This window comes from Panthera tigris, chromosome C1 (genome assembly GCF_018350195.1).
Source record: "Panthera tigris isolate Pti1 chromosome C1, P.tigris_Pti1_mat1.1, whole genome shotgun sequence".
Taxonomy (NCBI): Eukaryota; Metazoa; Chordata; class Mammalia; order Carnivora; family Felidae; genus Panthera; species Panthera tigris.
Window position 1 is genome coordinate 194714714 of NC_056667.1, and position 18737 is coordinate 194733450.

At 34.7% G+C, this 18737-nt stretch overlaps 1 protein-coding gene across 1 annotated transcript in view; it reads right to left on the minus strand.

Moving 5' to 3' along the window:
• The window catches only part of ERBB4 (erb-b2 receptor tyrosine kinase 4), a 710253-nt gene that overhangs the window by 160017 nt on the left and 531499 nt on the right, over positions 1–18737 (minus strand). Inside the window, exon 20 of the mRNA XM_042993912.1 lies at positions 7230–7415. Coding sequence (XP_042849846.1) covers positions 7230–7415 — 186 coding nt within the window. The remainder of the gene's footprint in view (positions 1–7229; positions 7416–18737) is intronic.

Genomic DNA, 18737 nt, shown 5'->3' on the forward strand with positions numbered 1-18737 from the left:
TATAATACATTTATATAATATATACAGTACACATATATAATGTATACATGTATAGTGACTGAGGTCGTATCTGCATATAGACTTTGGCCTTGACCACAAACAAAGCAGAAATTTTGGTGCCCAGTTCATGCATTTAACTGACATCAGACCTTCAGATTTGAATCTAATTTTATTCATAAAGAGAAAATGGCTGGATCCAATGGTAAAATTACAGTTTTCCTATCACTCTGTGTAGCTACTGTGAGCAGAAAAATGGAAAAGAGGAAAGAAAGAAAGAAAATGAAGATTCTGCTCATGTAACACATTCAAGCCCGAAGACTTTGCATCTGTGTGTGGAAGAGGAATTAATTTCTTAACACAGAAATCTACTCTTTTCCATCATTGTGAACTGTTTTTGAACTGAGAGAGGTTCTTCTCTCCACTTTGTGCCTCACACTAACTCCTACTCTGGCACAAAGTATAAATTAAACTAAGGTACACAGATACTTTTTAATGGCCACAAAAAGTCAGGTTTCACAGTAGAATTCTCATTAGCTTCAAACAGGAATATGATATGACATGAAAAGTAAATCAGGGATAGAGTGTGAAATTTAAAAAAAACCTACAGTTTAATTAAGAAAATATATTAAATTAACCTAAAATTATACTGACCTTTAAATGATACAGTGTTCTTCAAAAACATAAATGATGGAATCAATCTATTTATAAAAATACAACTTAAAGAGTCTTAGAGGCAAAAATCTAAATTATTTTGCTTAAACATAATAGGTCAATTTTTTATTCTTTAAAATATTGAGTGACTTTTATTTCTATTTTCTTTCAGAAGAATTTTAAGGATGGTACAATTTATTAATTAATCAGGCAATGAATTATCTTGTAGTTTATAGTGGACCACTGACATGTGTTTTTAGAATCATCTCTTTAACTAGTTTCAGTGGTAAACTACTGAAAAAAAAAGCCCTTGAGACCCTACATCTGAATTGAACTGAAATTTAGAATACAGTAGCAACATCAACAAAAATATTTCAAATAAGCTTTTCTTTAGAAAGTAGTCAGGAGCTAAAATTTGTGCAGCAACAGGAAGTCAAACCAATGTTAACCTTTTCTAGCTTGAGATTGAAAAGTTAGAATCTTCTCTTTATTCCTCTTCAATAACGGACTATCTTATTCAAAATACCCCAAAACTCAACTCTTTGCCAGTTCCCTGATAGTTTCCCATGTTTTCAATATTACCAATAATCCAATTTTCTAACATGAAAATTAGAGGTCACAATAACAGCAAATACAGGACAGCATCTTAGGAATCTGTGCAAGAAAACACACGAGGATAGGGGACTCAGGTCCTTTTTTCCAAAAATAAGAAATACTAAATATTAAACATAGGATTCTCTCCTCCTATCCCCAGCATCATCTAAGAACAAATGCTAAGTCTTTTATAGCTGAGATTCAAAAATAGAATATTTTTAAAATAACATCATTAAGGCATTCTAACTATGAATGTAAGTGCCTTTCCTTATTGCCTTCATATCAAATATATTCAAAATAACACAGAATGTACATTCTTACTGTATGCTACACAGTGTTTTAAGCAGAGAATATTACCTTAGTCTCATAATTACTCCATTAAATAACTACTTGTATTATCCCCATTTTCAGGAGACTCAAGAGATCAACTTATTTAAGGCCACACAGCTGACAAGTGGTGGGTCTGGAAATAGAACCCATTCAGACTGGTTCTAGAATCTGTATGCTCAACACAAGATAGTGCCAAATTACACATTTTAAATTCCTAATTTTGTGGCTTCTGGATGGCCCAGTCAGTTAAGCGCCCAACTCTTGACTTCTGGCTCAGGCCGTGACTTCACAGTTCATGGGTTTAAGTCCCACACTCAGGTCCTGGGCTGAAGGCTCAGAGCCTGTTTGGGATTCTCTGTCTCTCTCTCTCTCTCTCTCTCTCTCTCTCTCTGTCTCTGTCTCTCTCTCTCTCTCTCTCACTCTGTATCTGCACCCCCTCCTTATGTGCACTTTCTCTCAAAACAAATGAATAAACTTATTTTTTTTTAATCCTAATTTATAGTGGTACTTGTGATCAGTATCTACACTGCATAATTGTTCACAGAACAGTTGAGCTTGCTTTATCAAAAGAACTTATAATTAAAACATTGGTTCAAAAAAAATCCCCCTAAGTTGAAAGACTATCTAGTTCTTTCCCAGAAAATGTAACATACATGCTGATGAGAAGGCAATAAAAAAAATTCTCATGAAGACAATGAAAAGTATTATTCATGATAGAACCTTTTCTTTTATGGGATTAATGATGAGACACCACTGTCTCATGGTGTCAGATGTCTTGCTCCTCGATGCTCTCCATATTCAGAAGTGCTGTTGAGGACAGCAAGGGGCTTTAAGCTGCAGTGATGTGTATGTGTTTGGAGAGGCAGGTGCTGAATGGCTTAAAGACCTTGCTCAGGCACCAGAGTTCCCTGGTTAGAACACAGGCATTTCAACCTACCGTTTTGTCCATTAGGAGTTAACTTCCCCTATTTTCCTCATCTATAAATTGGGAGAATAATGAGCCATACCTACTAGAGTTTCAGTAAATATTCAATAGCACAATGTGCCTAAAGCACCAAGCAGATGCCAAGTGTATAAGACATGCTTTATCCACATAGACTCAGTCATTATTGGTGTTACCAGGAAGTTCCGTCATTCTAAACTCACATACACTTTTTAGAGTCTGCTAAGTTGTCTTAAAAACTGCTTGCCCAACATGTTAGCAACAAGTATGAAAGAAGGGATTCTCATCATTATTTCTATCCTGGATTCATAAAGCACCAGGAGGGCATATGGTATTATATAAACATTAAATAATAATATATCCTGCTCTGCTTCCAAATTAAATCAAGTTCCAAATACAGCATTTGCAAAGTTAATATGGCTACCTATAAGAGTCAAACAATTTTGGTGTTTAAATTTCTGTCTCCTATGACATAAGGTTTTGTAGAATGACATACCAAAGGAAAAATGGAAATAAAACTGGGAATAGGGGTAAAATTTGTTAAAAATATTTTCTCCCTTATATACAAAAACACAGATTAGTTGTTCAACTATTTATGTGTTAGCTGTGTGCATTTAATCAAGTAACTTACATTCTCTGCGATTTTATCTGTGAAATGAAAATCATGATACTTCATAGGTTTGTGATGAGACAAATTAATTAATGAATAAAATATAGAGTAGTGGTTTGCACAGAGTAAGAGCTGCTTGATGTTAGCTATAATTATTATTTTCCTATGTATTGTTGTATTTTCTACAGGTATGTTATAACACAAATATAGATAAGTTACTTTACAGTTTTACCCCCAACAACCCCAACTTTATCAGTGAAAAAAACAAAGTGGGTATTGAAGTAATTATGATGCTATCTTACTTTCCTGAGCCACTCTTGGTAACAATTGAAAGCAAAGAAGACAAAGCCTCTAAGTTACTGGAATAACTATTTGTGAAATACTTGTGTTTACTCAGACCATATTACTCATATTTTACAGAAATTTTTAAAACAATTCTCTGTTTTGAGGCTTTCAACCTATACGTAATAAAAACAAATTGCCTTTAAGCACTTCATGTTCTAGGAGCTGAGCCAAGGAAGTTGCATTGGACTATTTTATTTAATCTTTGCAAGCCACTATGAGGAAGTATATTAATTTTTTATTGCTGTATCTAATTACCACAGATTTAATGGCTTACAACAATACAAATTTATTTTCTTACAGTTGTGGATGTCAGAAGTCCTGAATTGGTTTGTAAACTGGAATAAAATCAAGATGTGGCAGGCCTGAACATTGTAGGGAGAATCTATTTCCTTTCTAGAGGTAGATTCTATTTTCCAGCATGTGGTCCCCTTCCCTGTCTTCAAAGCACATCACTCCAGCTTTGCTCCCATCTTTATATCTTCACTCACTCTGATCCTTCTGCCTCCCACTTATAAGAATTCTTAGATTACATTGGGCCCACCTTGGTGATCCAGGATAATCTCTTCATCTCAAAATCCTTAATTTAATAACATTCACAATTCCCTTCTAACATGTGAAGTAACATATTCACAGATGCCGTGGATGGGATATAACATATTTCAGGGTAGGGAGTTTCAGCCTACCAGAAGTAGATACAATTATGCTCATTTTGCAAATAAGAAAAAAAGGTAGTACTGAGAACAAACTGAGGGCTGACGGGGGGTGGGAGGGAGGGGAGGGTGGGTGATGGGTATTGAAGAGGGCACCTGTTGGGATGAGCACTGGATGTTGTATGGAAACCAATTGACAATAAATTTCATATATTTTTTTAAAAAGTGGGTACCATCATATTAATGCAGGTCCTTCAGATCCTAATGCTGTTTCCACTATACAATTGTGCCCCCAAAGTAGAAAAAAAAAGATGAAGGAAGGGTTCTCTCTTTATGGGTTTTTCCCATAAAGATTTTTTCAAATTCGTCATGAGTTAAAAGTATTTATTAAATGTTTATTGAATGGCTACTATACCAATTTTCGGTGCTGGGAAGAAATATGAATCAGACTGAGTCAGTAGCTAGGTCATTACAAATCTTCCCATATATTTAAATACCCAAAACTCTTCACTCTATATTGAGAGTCGCAACCAAATTCAACCACCTAGTCGAAAGCTCCGGTTTCATGTTGTATAAACCTCTGCAATTTGCCATGTCTGGAACTGAACTCTCAAATTTTTTTCTACAATTCTGTTCAAATCTCAGCCTTCACCAACTCAGGAAAGAGCACCACCATACACCCCAACAACTTATCATATTCAGAACCCTATATTTGTCTAAAAAATATATCTTAATCCTATTTACTTCTCCTTACTTTCACTACCCCCAGACTTCTGACTGGTATCTTCATTTTCATTTTTGGATTGCCTTGATTTCAGCTCCATATATAAACTGGCAATGTCCCATTAGAACGTAAAATACTTCAATATCTACTGTTTTTATAATAAAATGCAAACCTTTCATGCTACACAGGGTTACCACATCCCTTGTTCTGTTTAACACATTTGTGTGTCTGTTGCCTTCGCGTAACTAGTGATAGAGCCTTCTTTCACTCTTAAAAATGTTCCAGCTGGATGATACATTACATGGTCACCATATCTATACAGCTCTTGTGGAATCTTTCCTCTGCCTAAATTTTCATCCCATAGCCAAATATTCTCCCTCAGGATTCAATGGTGTCTACCTTAAGTGTGCTCTGTAATTATTTTTCGTCAAAATGTGAACCCAAGCATTAAGTATAATACTATACTTAATTGTTTTATCTGTTGGCTATTCTGGCCGTTAGGGTATACAAAGACAACCAGGCCCATGTCCACGTTGTTTGCCCCTAGACAATTCAGGCAGCATAGTACCTGATACATGGAAGGTGTCTATAGATGTTTATTAAAAGATTAATGACTAAAGAAACTTGCCATACAGTCAATCATATAAACTACATTGTATAAAACTTGAATAATAAAAATGTGTTCAAGATACCAATGACCAAACAAATGCAGAAATTGCTTCTGTTTGGAGAAAAAGGTTGAGTAGGGAAGGTTCTGTAAGCAGAGGAACCCAGTCAGCATTGATGGATGAAAGGACCATCGTATGTGATCAAGAAGCTATGAGGAAAGATTTCTAAGCAGAAAGGATGGCATTCACAAAGGCAAAATGGATTAAAACAGTGCAATTATTCAGGGAACTCAAAGTAGTTTCTATTATTAGAGTGTACAGCTTTGCATAAATGATATATTGATGTCATGAATCTCTAAGGACAAAACCTAAATTATGAAGAATACTGCGGGAAACATAGAAAACAGCAAAGAAATTTGAAACTTAGTTTTATTCTCATTTATACTGCTAGAATGATTTGAGAATTTCTATTGCATGTTTAGCTCACCTTATAATTTATTGGAGTTCTTAGGTAAGTAAGTAAATCAATTTTTGAAGAGTTGTGTTTCAAACTTCATTACTGTAAAAAATTCTCTAAGTTGTCAGTTCAACATGTAATAGTAACAAAAATATAATACATGGTCCATAATGAAACTATAATGGAATTTATGGTATGAAAACTAAACTGGACTTTCCCTTTAGATAATTTTTGGAATTTTAAGAATTACCTCAAATTTCTACTCTAAGAAATGAATTTTTATTCATTCATAGGCTGTAAAAAGAAATAGACTAGAATTACTAAATTAACACTTTGGCATCTATCTAATACAAATGCAGACGAACACATTTATAGAATTAACTGAACATTAGGTCAATTTGTGATGTAAATAGAGGTTTAAATAGAGAATTAAAACTCATTTCACATCTATTTATCCCGGAGAAAATTTTCAAGAAATATTCTTGGTATAGGTGATCATAAATGGGTTATTTGAATGTAAAACATGGACACCAGAAATTTCACACCAGTGGACTGCAAGGCATAAATGCTTTTTTTCGTTTCTAGAACACTTCAGCAGCTTGAGCCAAGATTTAAATTTGGAGAAGTCACATAAAAAAAAAAATCCAGAATTTTGGCCCCTTGGAAACACTGGAAGAACACATAAGAATGGTGGAAAAAACCATAGTCCTTTCAGAGGGCAATGGTGTTCTCTAGGTCACCACAGAGCCCCCACCCCATCACCTCAGGTCCTGAGATCCATGCCACTTCCTTATGCATGTTACATGCCCGAGACGGTGTGCCAGGCTGAAAAACCCCAACCATTAAAGACTAACTGAGAATTATCAAAATGTCTAGGAGGATATTTAGAACTTGATCATTTCTAATATTGAGAATTAAATGTACATACTATCTTAATAAAGTTGTCTAAAATGGGATAATTCTTATATTCAATCTTTTCTTTCTTGGATTTTGTTTGTTAATTAAACTATATCAAAACAAACAAAAAGCTAAACAAATTTGGTAGAACATTTTTTTTCTTCTGATCAGTAATCTATTTGTTTTGGCATCTGGTTAACATAACACAAATAGCAGTAAAACTTCCCCAAATATATAAGTATATCATGTGTTTGATCTGTGATTTGAATGCAAATACTTCCCTACATCTTTCAATATAGCACAAGTAATTTGTTTTATTTAAATATACTGAAAGACTTGACATATTTTCAGTATCCATACTATTCTAGATTAGGAGATAAGAGAGGAGAGTCATTGCCATCAAAAGTGATGGGAACTTACCTTAGCTATTTGGACACACCAGTTAAGCAGTAGCTGGGATCCAATGTTATCCTTATGTTCATGTACATAATCCAACAGGCAGCCATGGGGCATAAGCTGTGTAACCAGTTGAATGGTTGGGCTCAGACACACACCCAATAACCGGACTAAGTGTGGATGGTCCATACTTGCCATGATCAAAGCTTCCTATTAAAAAAAAAAAAATTAATGTAATTTCAACTCAAATTCCTTTATAGCACTCACTATATTAATGGTGCTGATAATAATTTTGAAAATGTACTCTCATTCAATGGAATCCATTAAAAATGAAAAGGCATTATTGCAGCTATTATATTTTTAAAGTGATTTAATTCAAGTAAATTTAAGTGAAAAAACAAGGACTATACATTTATTAAGATGGACAATGTTATAAAATTAAATGAATATAAAATTACTATTAGTGTTTTGTCTTTTGTAGTATGAACAATATTTGATTTTATTTACTGCTAAGTAAGTTGATATTGAATCTTGACTTATACCATGGATTTTTAACTTTTGATCTTGGTTCTGGAGTACAATAATCCATACAAATGTAATTATTTGTACATAGTACAAGGTGAACCAAAGGTAAGTCATCTGTTATTAGTGTGGAGTCAGATAGAATACACAGGTATAATTTAATAAATTATAAATATCAAAACTTAAACAATTACAAGCACTATGCCCATTGGGGATTTACGTAGAAAAATAAACCTTTAAATTTGCTCCATACATTTGCCTTTATTCAATTCTACTTCATTTCCAAATTTATAAGTCGTGTATTAGTTATAGAATCATAAAATATAATAGCTGAGTGAGACCATGAAAACTTGTCTACTCCAACTTTATCATTTCATGAAATGAGAAAATAGCTCTAATTTCTTTATCATAATCATGTCATTTTTGTTTAATGAAGATTGGACATATGATAGTCATTTAGTGCATCTTAAAGTTACTCTCCAATAGTTATTTTAAGTATCTTTACTACAATTTAAAACAAATAGGACCTTCCATGCATGTGCACACACACATGCACACACACACACAAGGGGGATGGCACAGATGTGACAATTTATTATCAATTAGTGTACCTACTTTGAGGCTATGAGAATGTTTATATTAGCATTCTTGTATATCTTCTGTGCCTTTGAAATTTTTCAAGACTAAAAATGGAGGACAGAAAGCTCTACTGATCTATTATTTAAGATGACATGGAAAATTGAATAAACAAATTATTTCCATTCCCTCTCATTTCCACTACATTAACAATAAGGGCATTAATAAAGAGGCAGAAACCAACAATCATAGAAAGGAGGCAATAAAGATAGAATACAGAGTAGAATGTGGCTTAATAGTAGTAACTAAATTAACAGACATAAGACATCCGAAGCTTAATGTAGCAGGTAGGGAAACTGAGAAGAAATCCAATTTACACCACATGTGTCACCACCGAAGGCTCAAGTAGTGTTAGTGCCTCAAATCTGTGCAAATGGAACAGGGAGGAGAAACTGACTTCAGTAGGACCGTTTCAAAGTGTATTTTGGAGGCACTTAAGACGACAGATCTCCTCCTCTCTTTCGTCTTTGGGAGAAGCTAAATCAAAAGGATTGTGGACTATGGCTATTAGGCAAAATAGAAAGAGAAGTACTCTGGTGAAAATAATAAGATTATGTAAATTTATATATAGGGAAAATTGGGGCCCCTTCTACTTCCTCTTCCCAAATGGAGCTGTGACTTCGAAATTCTGAAACTTAAATTGTTTAAACCTCAAATTCCAAAGCCAGCAAAAATTCAACCAAGGTAGTGGATATATACACATGTTCAACCATGCTTGTTCTTAAAGAAACTTCTCTCAGATGCCTCCTTTCTCTGTTAGCTGTGCTCACTAAATAAGAGGGAGCAATTAAAAGAGTACATTGAATTGAGGAAACAGAATAACGACAGTGAAGGGATATTCCAGAATAAAAGCTGTTCAAGAGACCGAGATAGCAGTCAGTCCAGACTTGAGTGGGCATATTGCTCTGGAAAAGGTGATCCAAGAAGATGGAGATGATAGAATACCTAATGACTTTAAAATACATGAAGAGCATATATATTTATCAGAAACCGAAATTCAAATTAGTGATCAATGCACAGAAAACTAGGCAAAAATAAAATGAAGCAATTGATTTGGTAAAACACAAAGATATCCATGAAAAAGAAAATCATTGTACTCGCCATAGAGCATGGCAGGGAATAGTTGTAGAAACATAATGACATAAGTACAAATGCTGATATATGCAGACATCACATAACTATATTGAAAACTGAAGGGAAGGGAGGTGTACCTCTGCAAAGGGGTGATAGGAAGAAAGTGAAAGGTACATTCCTGTTGTTCCTAGTGACAAGTTAGCATATGATGCATAAAATGGAAAAAATCAAGAGTTGACAGTGTTAGCATATTATTTAGATATAGAGTTAAGTGAAAAAATAAATTGCTGAGAAGCTGAAAGTGATTGTTTTGGGCTGTGGAAAATGAGAAGGAAAAGGAATGGAGGGTCACTCTAGAATTCTGTCTTTTACTATTCGCCTTGTAGAAGTATTTGACTTACTATTATTACTTTACAGCTATTTGAGAAGACATTAACTTTAAAAAAATTTTTTTAATATTTGTTTATTTCTGAGACAGAAAGAGACAGAGCATGAGTGGGGGAGGGTCAGAGAGAGAGGGAGACACAGAATCTGAAGCAGGCTCCAGACTCTGAGCTGTCAGCACAGAGCTCGATGCGGGGCTCGAACTCACACACCATGAGATCACGACCGGAGCTGAAGTCAGTCATTCAACAGACTGAGCCACCCAGGCGCCCCAAGACATTATTAACTTTTAAACTCCACTGCTACTTTAGCGGTGTTGAATTCAGCTGAGTCTAAAGATGATTCACAATTACGTGTATATCTGATGGAGTATATGAATTTACTGGATCTAGCTAGGTTCTTAGTCAAGTATAATGTTTTACTTTTATGAGTGAGGAACAGTGGGGCAGAATAGGCACCTGTCTTTGAGAAAGAAGATATATAAGGCCAAACAGAAAAAAAAAATAAGCTGATAAAATACTATCAGCCCAACTCAAAAGACTGTTTTGAGTCTTTGTGGGCAGAAGCAGAAATTGCTGTTTTCCAGATGGCTTCTGAGTAGATGCTGACATTCCTCCTTCCTCAGAAGCCCCAGGCAACCAGAAGCATAGAACAGGGGAGGATACCGGTTTCTATGTTTCCTTGCTGAGCCTGTCACCACAGCAATGCCTTGAGGACTAGCAGCCCAGAGAGCACTGAGTAGTTTATAGGTACGTATGAGACACTCAGCAACTGCCCGAACTATTTGGGGAAATTTCTCTGGTGGCTGGAGTTTCTGCATAATGAGCAGGGCCAGAAATTTGAGTCATTACTATGAATATGGCCAAAAAAGTAGAAACATTTTGGTTTCACTTACTGTATATTTTAAACATTGGAAAACATTTGAAACATTAGTAAACATTTGAAATAAAGGAAATCAATGTAGTTATAAGGAGAATACAGATAGGAATGTTAGCAAGTAATATTACCTATTATTTAATCCAGTATTGTTATTCATTAATTAAATATTAACATTAATATTGAAAGTGTAAACCACAGGGTTCCTTCACTGAATTATGATATGCACACATATAAATATACACATATACACCAACAAATAAGCAGAACATGTAATCAAATTAAATAGCAAATTTAATCAAGCACAAAATTAGATATTATCTAATTACATTAAATTTATATTGATTGCATTTTCTCTCTTTCTCTTCTAGTGGCTTTCAGTCTTTCATGAGCATGAGTTGCCTAGGTTTGTCATTACAAGTAGTTATCCTGGTCCCACTCCCAGATAATCCAGTCTAGAAATTGATCATAAAGCTGCATTTGTAGCAAGCTCTCCAGGTGAAGCTACTGTAGGAAACAGGGAAATTGAGGACCTCTGAAACATTGCCAAGAAATGTATCTAGAATCCATTGCAAAAGTAGTAACTTGCAACTGTGGTTTGATCCTCATTATAAGCCTAGTAGCAGTCAAAGGAGGCAGTGATTCTCAGCTATAAAAGGAGAAAACCAAGGCTGGTGGGCTTACTGCCTCAGGTCTTATGATAACTGGCAGATCAGGGTTAAGACTCCTGATATCTGATTCTTAGTGCAGTGCTATTTCTTCTGATACTGTACTTTTAAATTTTCACTTCCATCAGCACCTCTCACTGTAGATGCTTATCTTGTTAAGAGGAAGACAGCTCCAAACACCTGATATCAGTCGTACCTGAAGAATTGGGTCAAATTATACCTAAGTTCCTGAAGAAACACTAAAATCAACCAACAAATTCGCACTAACAGGTAAACTGCCATTGCACACAATGCGCTTTCAGAAAGCATGAGGAAGAAAATGATGAAGTTTAAGGTAAAAGAACAATTTCGAGGTTATTTTAGGCTTCTTTTTCAGGATAAAATGTATAAACAATGTTTTTTCTTTTACAACTCAAGGAGTAATGATAATTTCATTCTACATATGCATGCAAAAAGTTTACATCAGAAGAGTGTAAAAAAGTCACATGAAAGTTTTCTTTTAAAAAAATCTATTAGTAAGTCCTGGCAAAAAAGCTGGGGTTGTATTAAGGAAAATTGCTCATCACACTACAAAGAGTATTTGAAACCAAATTGCAGAGTATTTGCATAATAGTTCTCTTTTTTTGAGAAAGAAAAGATGAACAAGACACTAATTGTAGGTTTTATTTTTTTCATAAAGGAAATAGCAGATGGCTTTTTTGGGGGATAGGAAAAGAGATAAAGAAAAGAGAATGTGGATTCATTTAGAGTGATGAGTGGGATAGAAAGGGAAAAAATTCCAATATTTTAATAATGGAGTGTTGGGCTTCAATAAATTGCTCTGTGTTGAAGTTAATAATGTCCCCTGTTACCTATCTCTGTGTGGGGCCTATGGAAGCAATTTTGGAATCTTTGCTGCTGTCACTAGAAAATGTCACCGAAGGCCACTGGAATAAATACAAGTTGACAGGTGCATTATCTATTTTTTCAGAAATAAAATTAGTTTCTGTCTTTGTTTTCCCTTTTGCTTTATAATGTTTTTTTTTGTAGGTGAATTAGAGTTTTCTCATGGACAGAGGGGAAGAATGTAACAGGTGCTACAGTGAAAACTCTAAAGCAAGAACATTTTTCTTTGTAATGAAGTCTGGTTTGAATAAGGACATTTTTTTTAAACTATCAAAGGACGACCAGGGCATAGACAAAAAGCTCTGAAGCATGTGTGACATTATTCTCTTGCCTATGCTATTTGTATCTCTATTTGTGTCTGAAGGGAAGACATTTCTGTACAATAATGAAAGTAAGCAATACCATTTGTCATATTAAGGTATCATTTTGCCCAGCCTTCAGATGTTTATACCTTGCCACTTAAACTTGTTTTTTCACTCATGTTGGTTAGTGGTTTTACAAAAAGAAAAAAGGAAAAAAAAACATATGGCCAGTGAAAACTTACGGGCTATTTTTTTTAATGTTAACTTCAGCCAAGCTTTCACTGTTTCATTATGTCTATGGACCATTACTTCAATACCCTCCAGCTGAAAATGGGTAAAATCTCATTGTATCAGGGATAAGGACGATAAAAAGGAAGATGGAGGAAAAGAAAAGATAAACAATTAATGTAGACATAAAACCACGTTTAATGCAACAGTCAGCGGATTTGTGACTGCTTGGCACAAACTCCTCTCCTAAAGATAGTGAGGATGATGGTGATGAAGAAACCAGAGAAAATAATGATGACAGCAGTGATGAAAAGTGAAATAAAATGATCGGTCCATAATAATGTTTTACAAACATGTATTGCTGCAGATGGTATCTAGATAATAAAATAAATGAAATCCACATCTGTTTCCTCAACATCTAAAATAAATACTAATTTACTTGTGTGAGTAGGTGAGTGGCAATTAGAGTGAATTAATATGCCATTGAATCTAAGTTTCTCCACATTGCTCAGTGGCCTCAGCACTCTTTTCTAATCTCTACTATCCTTTTTATAGTTTTACATTATTTTATCCTAATAAAAATTAGGATCCTTCTAACTTTTGCTGTCAAAATGTTCCATTTCCATACTCCACCATTCACCCATTGAGTAGCTGGATCTTAGATTTAGATATTACTTAACAGTGCTGCACAATGTAGAACTTCATGAATAATTCTATACTAGGTAGATTTCCACGTTCTGGCTGTTTCCTACCTTCCCGTACCCTTATTTACATTGAATTTCCCCTCATCCTTATTACATTTTCCTATCCCTTTGTTAGACATTTACTCATGTTAATGTATTTACATGACTTAAAAGTATTTATTGAGGACCTACAATGTGCTTGCCACTGTTACTGCAGTTGGGTCTGCAACACCATATCTATTCTCGTGAAGCTTTCAGTCTACTGGGAGAGAAAGCCAATACACAGGAAAAACAAATAAATATAAAACAGATGTATAAGTAATTATAAATCATTTAAACAGTATGGACAAAATAAATAGAACATTGTAATAGATAATAGGATAGTGGTTGCAGAGCCACTTTAAATAAGGGTAGTCAGGAAATGTGTCCTGAGATCTGAAATATGAGAAGCAGCCAGGTGGACAAATATAAGAGCCTAAGAATCTGGCAAATTTGGGAAGCTCTGACAAGACTCAAGGGTCTGGAATTTAGCAAGAGTTGTGATAGCAATGAGATAAAATTAGAAATGCAAATAGGGGCCAGATCATGAAAGGTTTTGCAGTAGCGGGAAGAAGACTGGATTTAATCATAATTTTTTTCATGTCTGCTTTCTGTTATGCTTCATTTGCTCCTCTCTCAGCCTGAACTCCAGTGTTGACTATTATAATAAAGCATTTACCATCATCATATATTTTTCCCCTTCATATTCCCATTTTGCCACTCTTTGGCCAGAGGTAACTCCCACCATCTGAATTCTCAAACTTTCAAATGTTGTTAGAGAAAGGCATAAGTCCATGGAGATTTGTCCTCAATCTCCTCATTTTATCTTCTAAAAATAGTCCTTTGGTATATTTTTAAATTTCTTATTGACTCTATTACATTTATTATGATGTGTATCTCTGGGCAGGAAAAAAAAACAATACAAACAACAAAACAACATTTCACCTTTCATAGTATTTATATTATATATATTATATTATATTATATTATATTATATTATATTATATTATATTATATTATTATAGTATGTTATAGTATATTATTATTAAATTATAATTTATTATATTTAGTATTTATAATGTGTACCTGACATCATCCCGTTTTGTTCCCATGAATGATTCTGCCACTGTTTATCTCTAGTACAAACTCATCTTCACTCCATATTGGAAACTTCACTGTATACTTAGATATCCTCTATGCTAAAAGTGAAAGTTCCTTAAATTTTCCACTTCTTTACTTTGGGAGTATTTGCTATTTTCACTTTGTCTATTTCTACATTTTATAGTCATTTACTAGGGCTCTAGTTTTTCTACCACTTACTATATTCTTAGTATTCAAATCATTCTTGAAGAAAGCACCAATAACCTCCTTTTTCCCAGTCAATGGGTTAATTCTCCCATTTTTCATTTTTACATTTTCCTGAGCTTCTGCACTGTTTTATCTCACTGACAATGCTACTTTTTGAAAGCCCTCCTGTTGCTGATGTTAATATTTTATTCTATCCTAAATCTTCAGTCTGAGTGCTCTTATTACAATTATTGGTACCTGCTTTTTCCTTCCATACCTTAAATGTCAAAATGCAACTGTGATTTTGTCCCTAACATTCTCTGCTTTCATCTATAATCTCTGGCATCTATAATTTTATAACTTTAAGGAATTTGACAGAGTTATCAAAAATACATGGTGTCTGGTATAAAATTGTGTAGTTTTCATGATTTGATTTAGTTTGAAACTCTAAATAGCATTGCTATTTACAAGATAGAAAAACAAAACAAAACAAAACAAAATTCATTACAATCATATCCAAAATATCTTTGCAAAATACCTGTCTAAAATATTCCAAACATAATGGGGCGCCTGAGTGGCTCTGTTGGCTAAGCGTCCAATTCCAGCTCAGGTCATGATCTCACAATTCGTGAGTTAAAGCCCGCATTGGGCTCTTCTGCTATCAGCACAGAGCCTGCTTTAGATCCTGTCTCCCTCTCTCTCTGCCCTTCCCCTGCTCATTCATTCTCTTTCCTTGTCTGTCTCTCTCTCTCAAAAATAAACATTTAAGAATTTTTAATAAAATTAAAATTTATAAAAAAATACACCGTGCCCATATTCTAAGCTTTCTTTTCCATTACTGCAATTTCATCTGTCATCTCTGAGAAGGAACAAATAGCTCTTTATAAATGTATATCTCCTATTTAATTTTTATTATTTGTTAAATCTTCCACCTTTGATGATTATTCTGAAAGCGGTAATATTATTTGATCATATTCATTAGTCCATTACCAAATTCTTGTAGAGCATATGACTCATAGTAAGGAAACAATATAATTTTCTTAACAAATGAACAGAATCATTATTATATTTTTTTATATTCTTCCCCTCTCACCCTACATCATTCCAGGAATCAACCCACTGTTCAAATGTTTTCTGGTCATCTTGACATAAATTTCCTACAGACCTCAAATTTAAGGTACAAAGTAAATTTCTTCATAAGAGCTTATCTGCTAACTGCTAATATTGTATATTTCAGAAACATTTTCTAATTTGGTTTTCAAATATTCAATTCCTATTTGGCATTCTATCCCCATTGTTTTCCATTCTACTCATAGTGAACATTTTGCAAAGTTCTATTGTTTATTCTATTGGAGTTTAAATATACGTTGTTCTATGTATTTTCATTCTGACATCCACTTAAGTTCAGACTCTCATCACTACTCTAAAAAGAATGCAGATTTCTTTTCATTACCTCCAGCCTATTTTAGTTATTACCTATAAAAAATTATAGGCATTTTTGTGGTGTCACATAGAGAGTTTTAACATTGCGTGTATTTAATAAATATTTGTTGAATTAAATTTGACATGTTGAAAATTATAATAAATTTTGTAATAAAGAAGCTTCGACTTTGCTTCCAGCTATGATACTAATGATCTGTGGGACTGGCCTGCTATTTTTCTTTGCCCCTCCATATCCAATCTCCATCCTACTTCACTTTTCCATGTATCCAGTGAAATTGAACCAAACGGATGACAACAGGTTACCTTGTCTCCTAGCTTCCATTTGGGGTCAACCAATGAAAAGCAAGAGCAGAATATTGAGAGAAGAGAGTGAGGTTAGTATTTACCCTTCACCTCCCCTTTCCTGCAGCCCCCAAAGGCCACACTGCTGTCAGTTCAAGGTAACCTTCTCCTTGTTCCTTCAGGCCTAGCAGTTCCATTACTAGTGTTGAGACACTTCAACAATCTTTGTTGGTGTTCCTCAACCCTGACCATACCTTTATTAAAACTCCTTTGCTAAACTCTCTATCATCACTCCAACTTTTTATACCATGTGAGTCCTTCTGGGATTCTGTTGATGCAGTAATTGGACAAGTCACATAACCTAACATTTATTTGTAAAATGACAGATTGGGTCACTGATGACAAAACATGGCATGCATGCTATACCAACACCCATTCCTCTTGCCTATGGGATATATTGCTAAACAAACACTGTAGATGAATCCTAAAGTATGTCCAAATTCTAATCCCAGGAACCTGTGAATATTACCTTATTTGGAAAAAAGGTCTACACAGATATGATTAAGTTAGGGATTTGGTCATGAGTATATCATCCTAGATTATCCAGGTGGGCCTTAATGCCATTACAAGTATCTTTATAAGAGAGAGGCAGAAGGAGATTAGATACAGACACAAAGAGAAGAATGCAACATGAAGAAGAAGGCAGAGATGACAGTGATGTAGCCACAAGCCAAGGAGCACCTGCAGCCACCAGGAGATAGAGGAAGCAGGGAACAGGTTTTTCCTTAGAGCTTCTGGAGGGTACACAGACCTACCAACACCTTGACTTCAGAAGTCTGACCTCCAGAAATGTGATTTAACTTTCTGTTGTTGTATGTCACCAAGTTTGTGGTCATTTGTTAGGGCAGCCACAGAAACTAATACAATTACTACAGTCTTTCCTTCCTGACTGAATGAAGATTGACAATCCTTCTCAATTCTTTAAGCAACCTAAACGAATATATTGGGATATAAAGGTTAGATTAAATAACATTGCCTTGATTTTATACATATTTTAACAATTAATGTTGCCACCAAACCTATTTAATTTGGATGTACTATATTAGTCTAATCTAAATGATGCAGGGGTGCCTGGATGGCTCAGTTGGTTGAGTGTCAGAGTCTTGATTGACAGTTTTGTGGGTTCAAGCCCTGCATTGCATGAGCCTGCTTGGAATTCTCCCTCTCTCTCTGCCCCTTGCCTGCTTGTGCTCTCTCTGCTTCTCTCAAAATAAATAAATACACTTAAAAAGAATAAAATAAATGATGCAGATTCTTTTAATTTATTTACAAATTAACATATATGTATAATAGCTAAATTATATAGTATAGGAAAAGAACTTATAATGTCTAGTGGGCTCTAAAAGTTTAGTTATTATTACATTAATATTAAATCAATTGTATCAGTAAGTTATGTTATTGTTGAGTAGTAAAGGCATGGCCAACAGTCTAGAAAAAAAAGCTGTAGCTTCAGGGTGACTGGTCACTTTGATCTTTTTGAGTCCCGTGGGGGATTCAGAGAAACTGATCAAAAAAACCTTTTTTTTTGTTTTTTGTTTTTGTTTTTTGTTTTGTTGTTGTTGTTGTTGTTGTTGTTGTTGTTTTACTGTTAGCAGTTTGGAAGCTATTATGTTCCTATTTAAGCCCAAGGAGAGCTAGAAACCTCTCTTCCCACCTTCAACATAAAGCAGTCAAGAAGAGTTAGGAGAAGGCCAAAAGTGGCTTATTGAGTTGCAAGAGAACTTCAAGGACTACATAAATTTGTTCTGTAACAAACAGTATCCATGATAGCAGTACTAACAGTAAATAGCAATCGGGGTTAAAGTAGATAATAGAGACCAAGAGGTACTAGTGAATGCTTGTATTCAGGGCAGAAGCACTTTATAGCCTACTGATTAATCTTAGCAAAGTTACCGAAAATGTGGCACAGACTCGTCGGTAATTCACATTTCCTAAATGATATGGAGGAACAAGCACAGGAAGGTCCAACATGAATCTTCTGGAGAGGACACTGCAATATGCTATAAAGAGTGAAAACACGGGCGCCCTGGTGGCTCAGTCGGTTAAGCGTCTGACTTCAAGTCATGATCTTCATGTCATGACTTCAGGTCATGATCTCTGCAGTCTGTGAGCTCGAGCCCTGTGTCGCTGACAGCTCGGAGCCTGAAGCCTGCCTCAGATTCT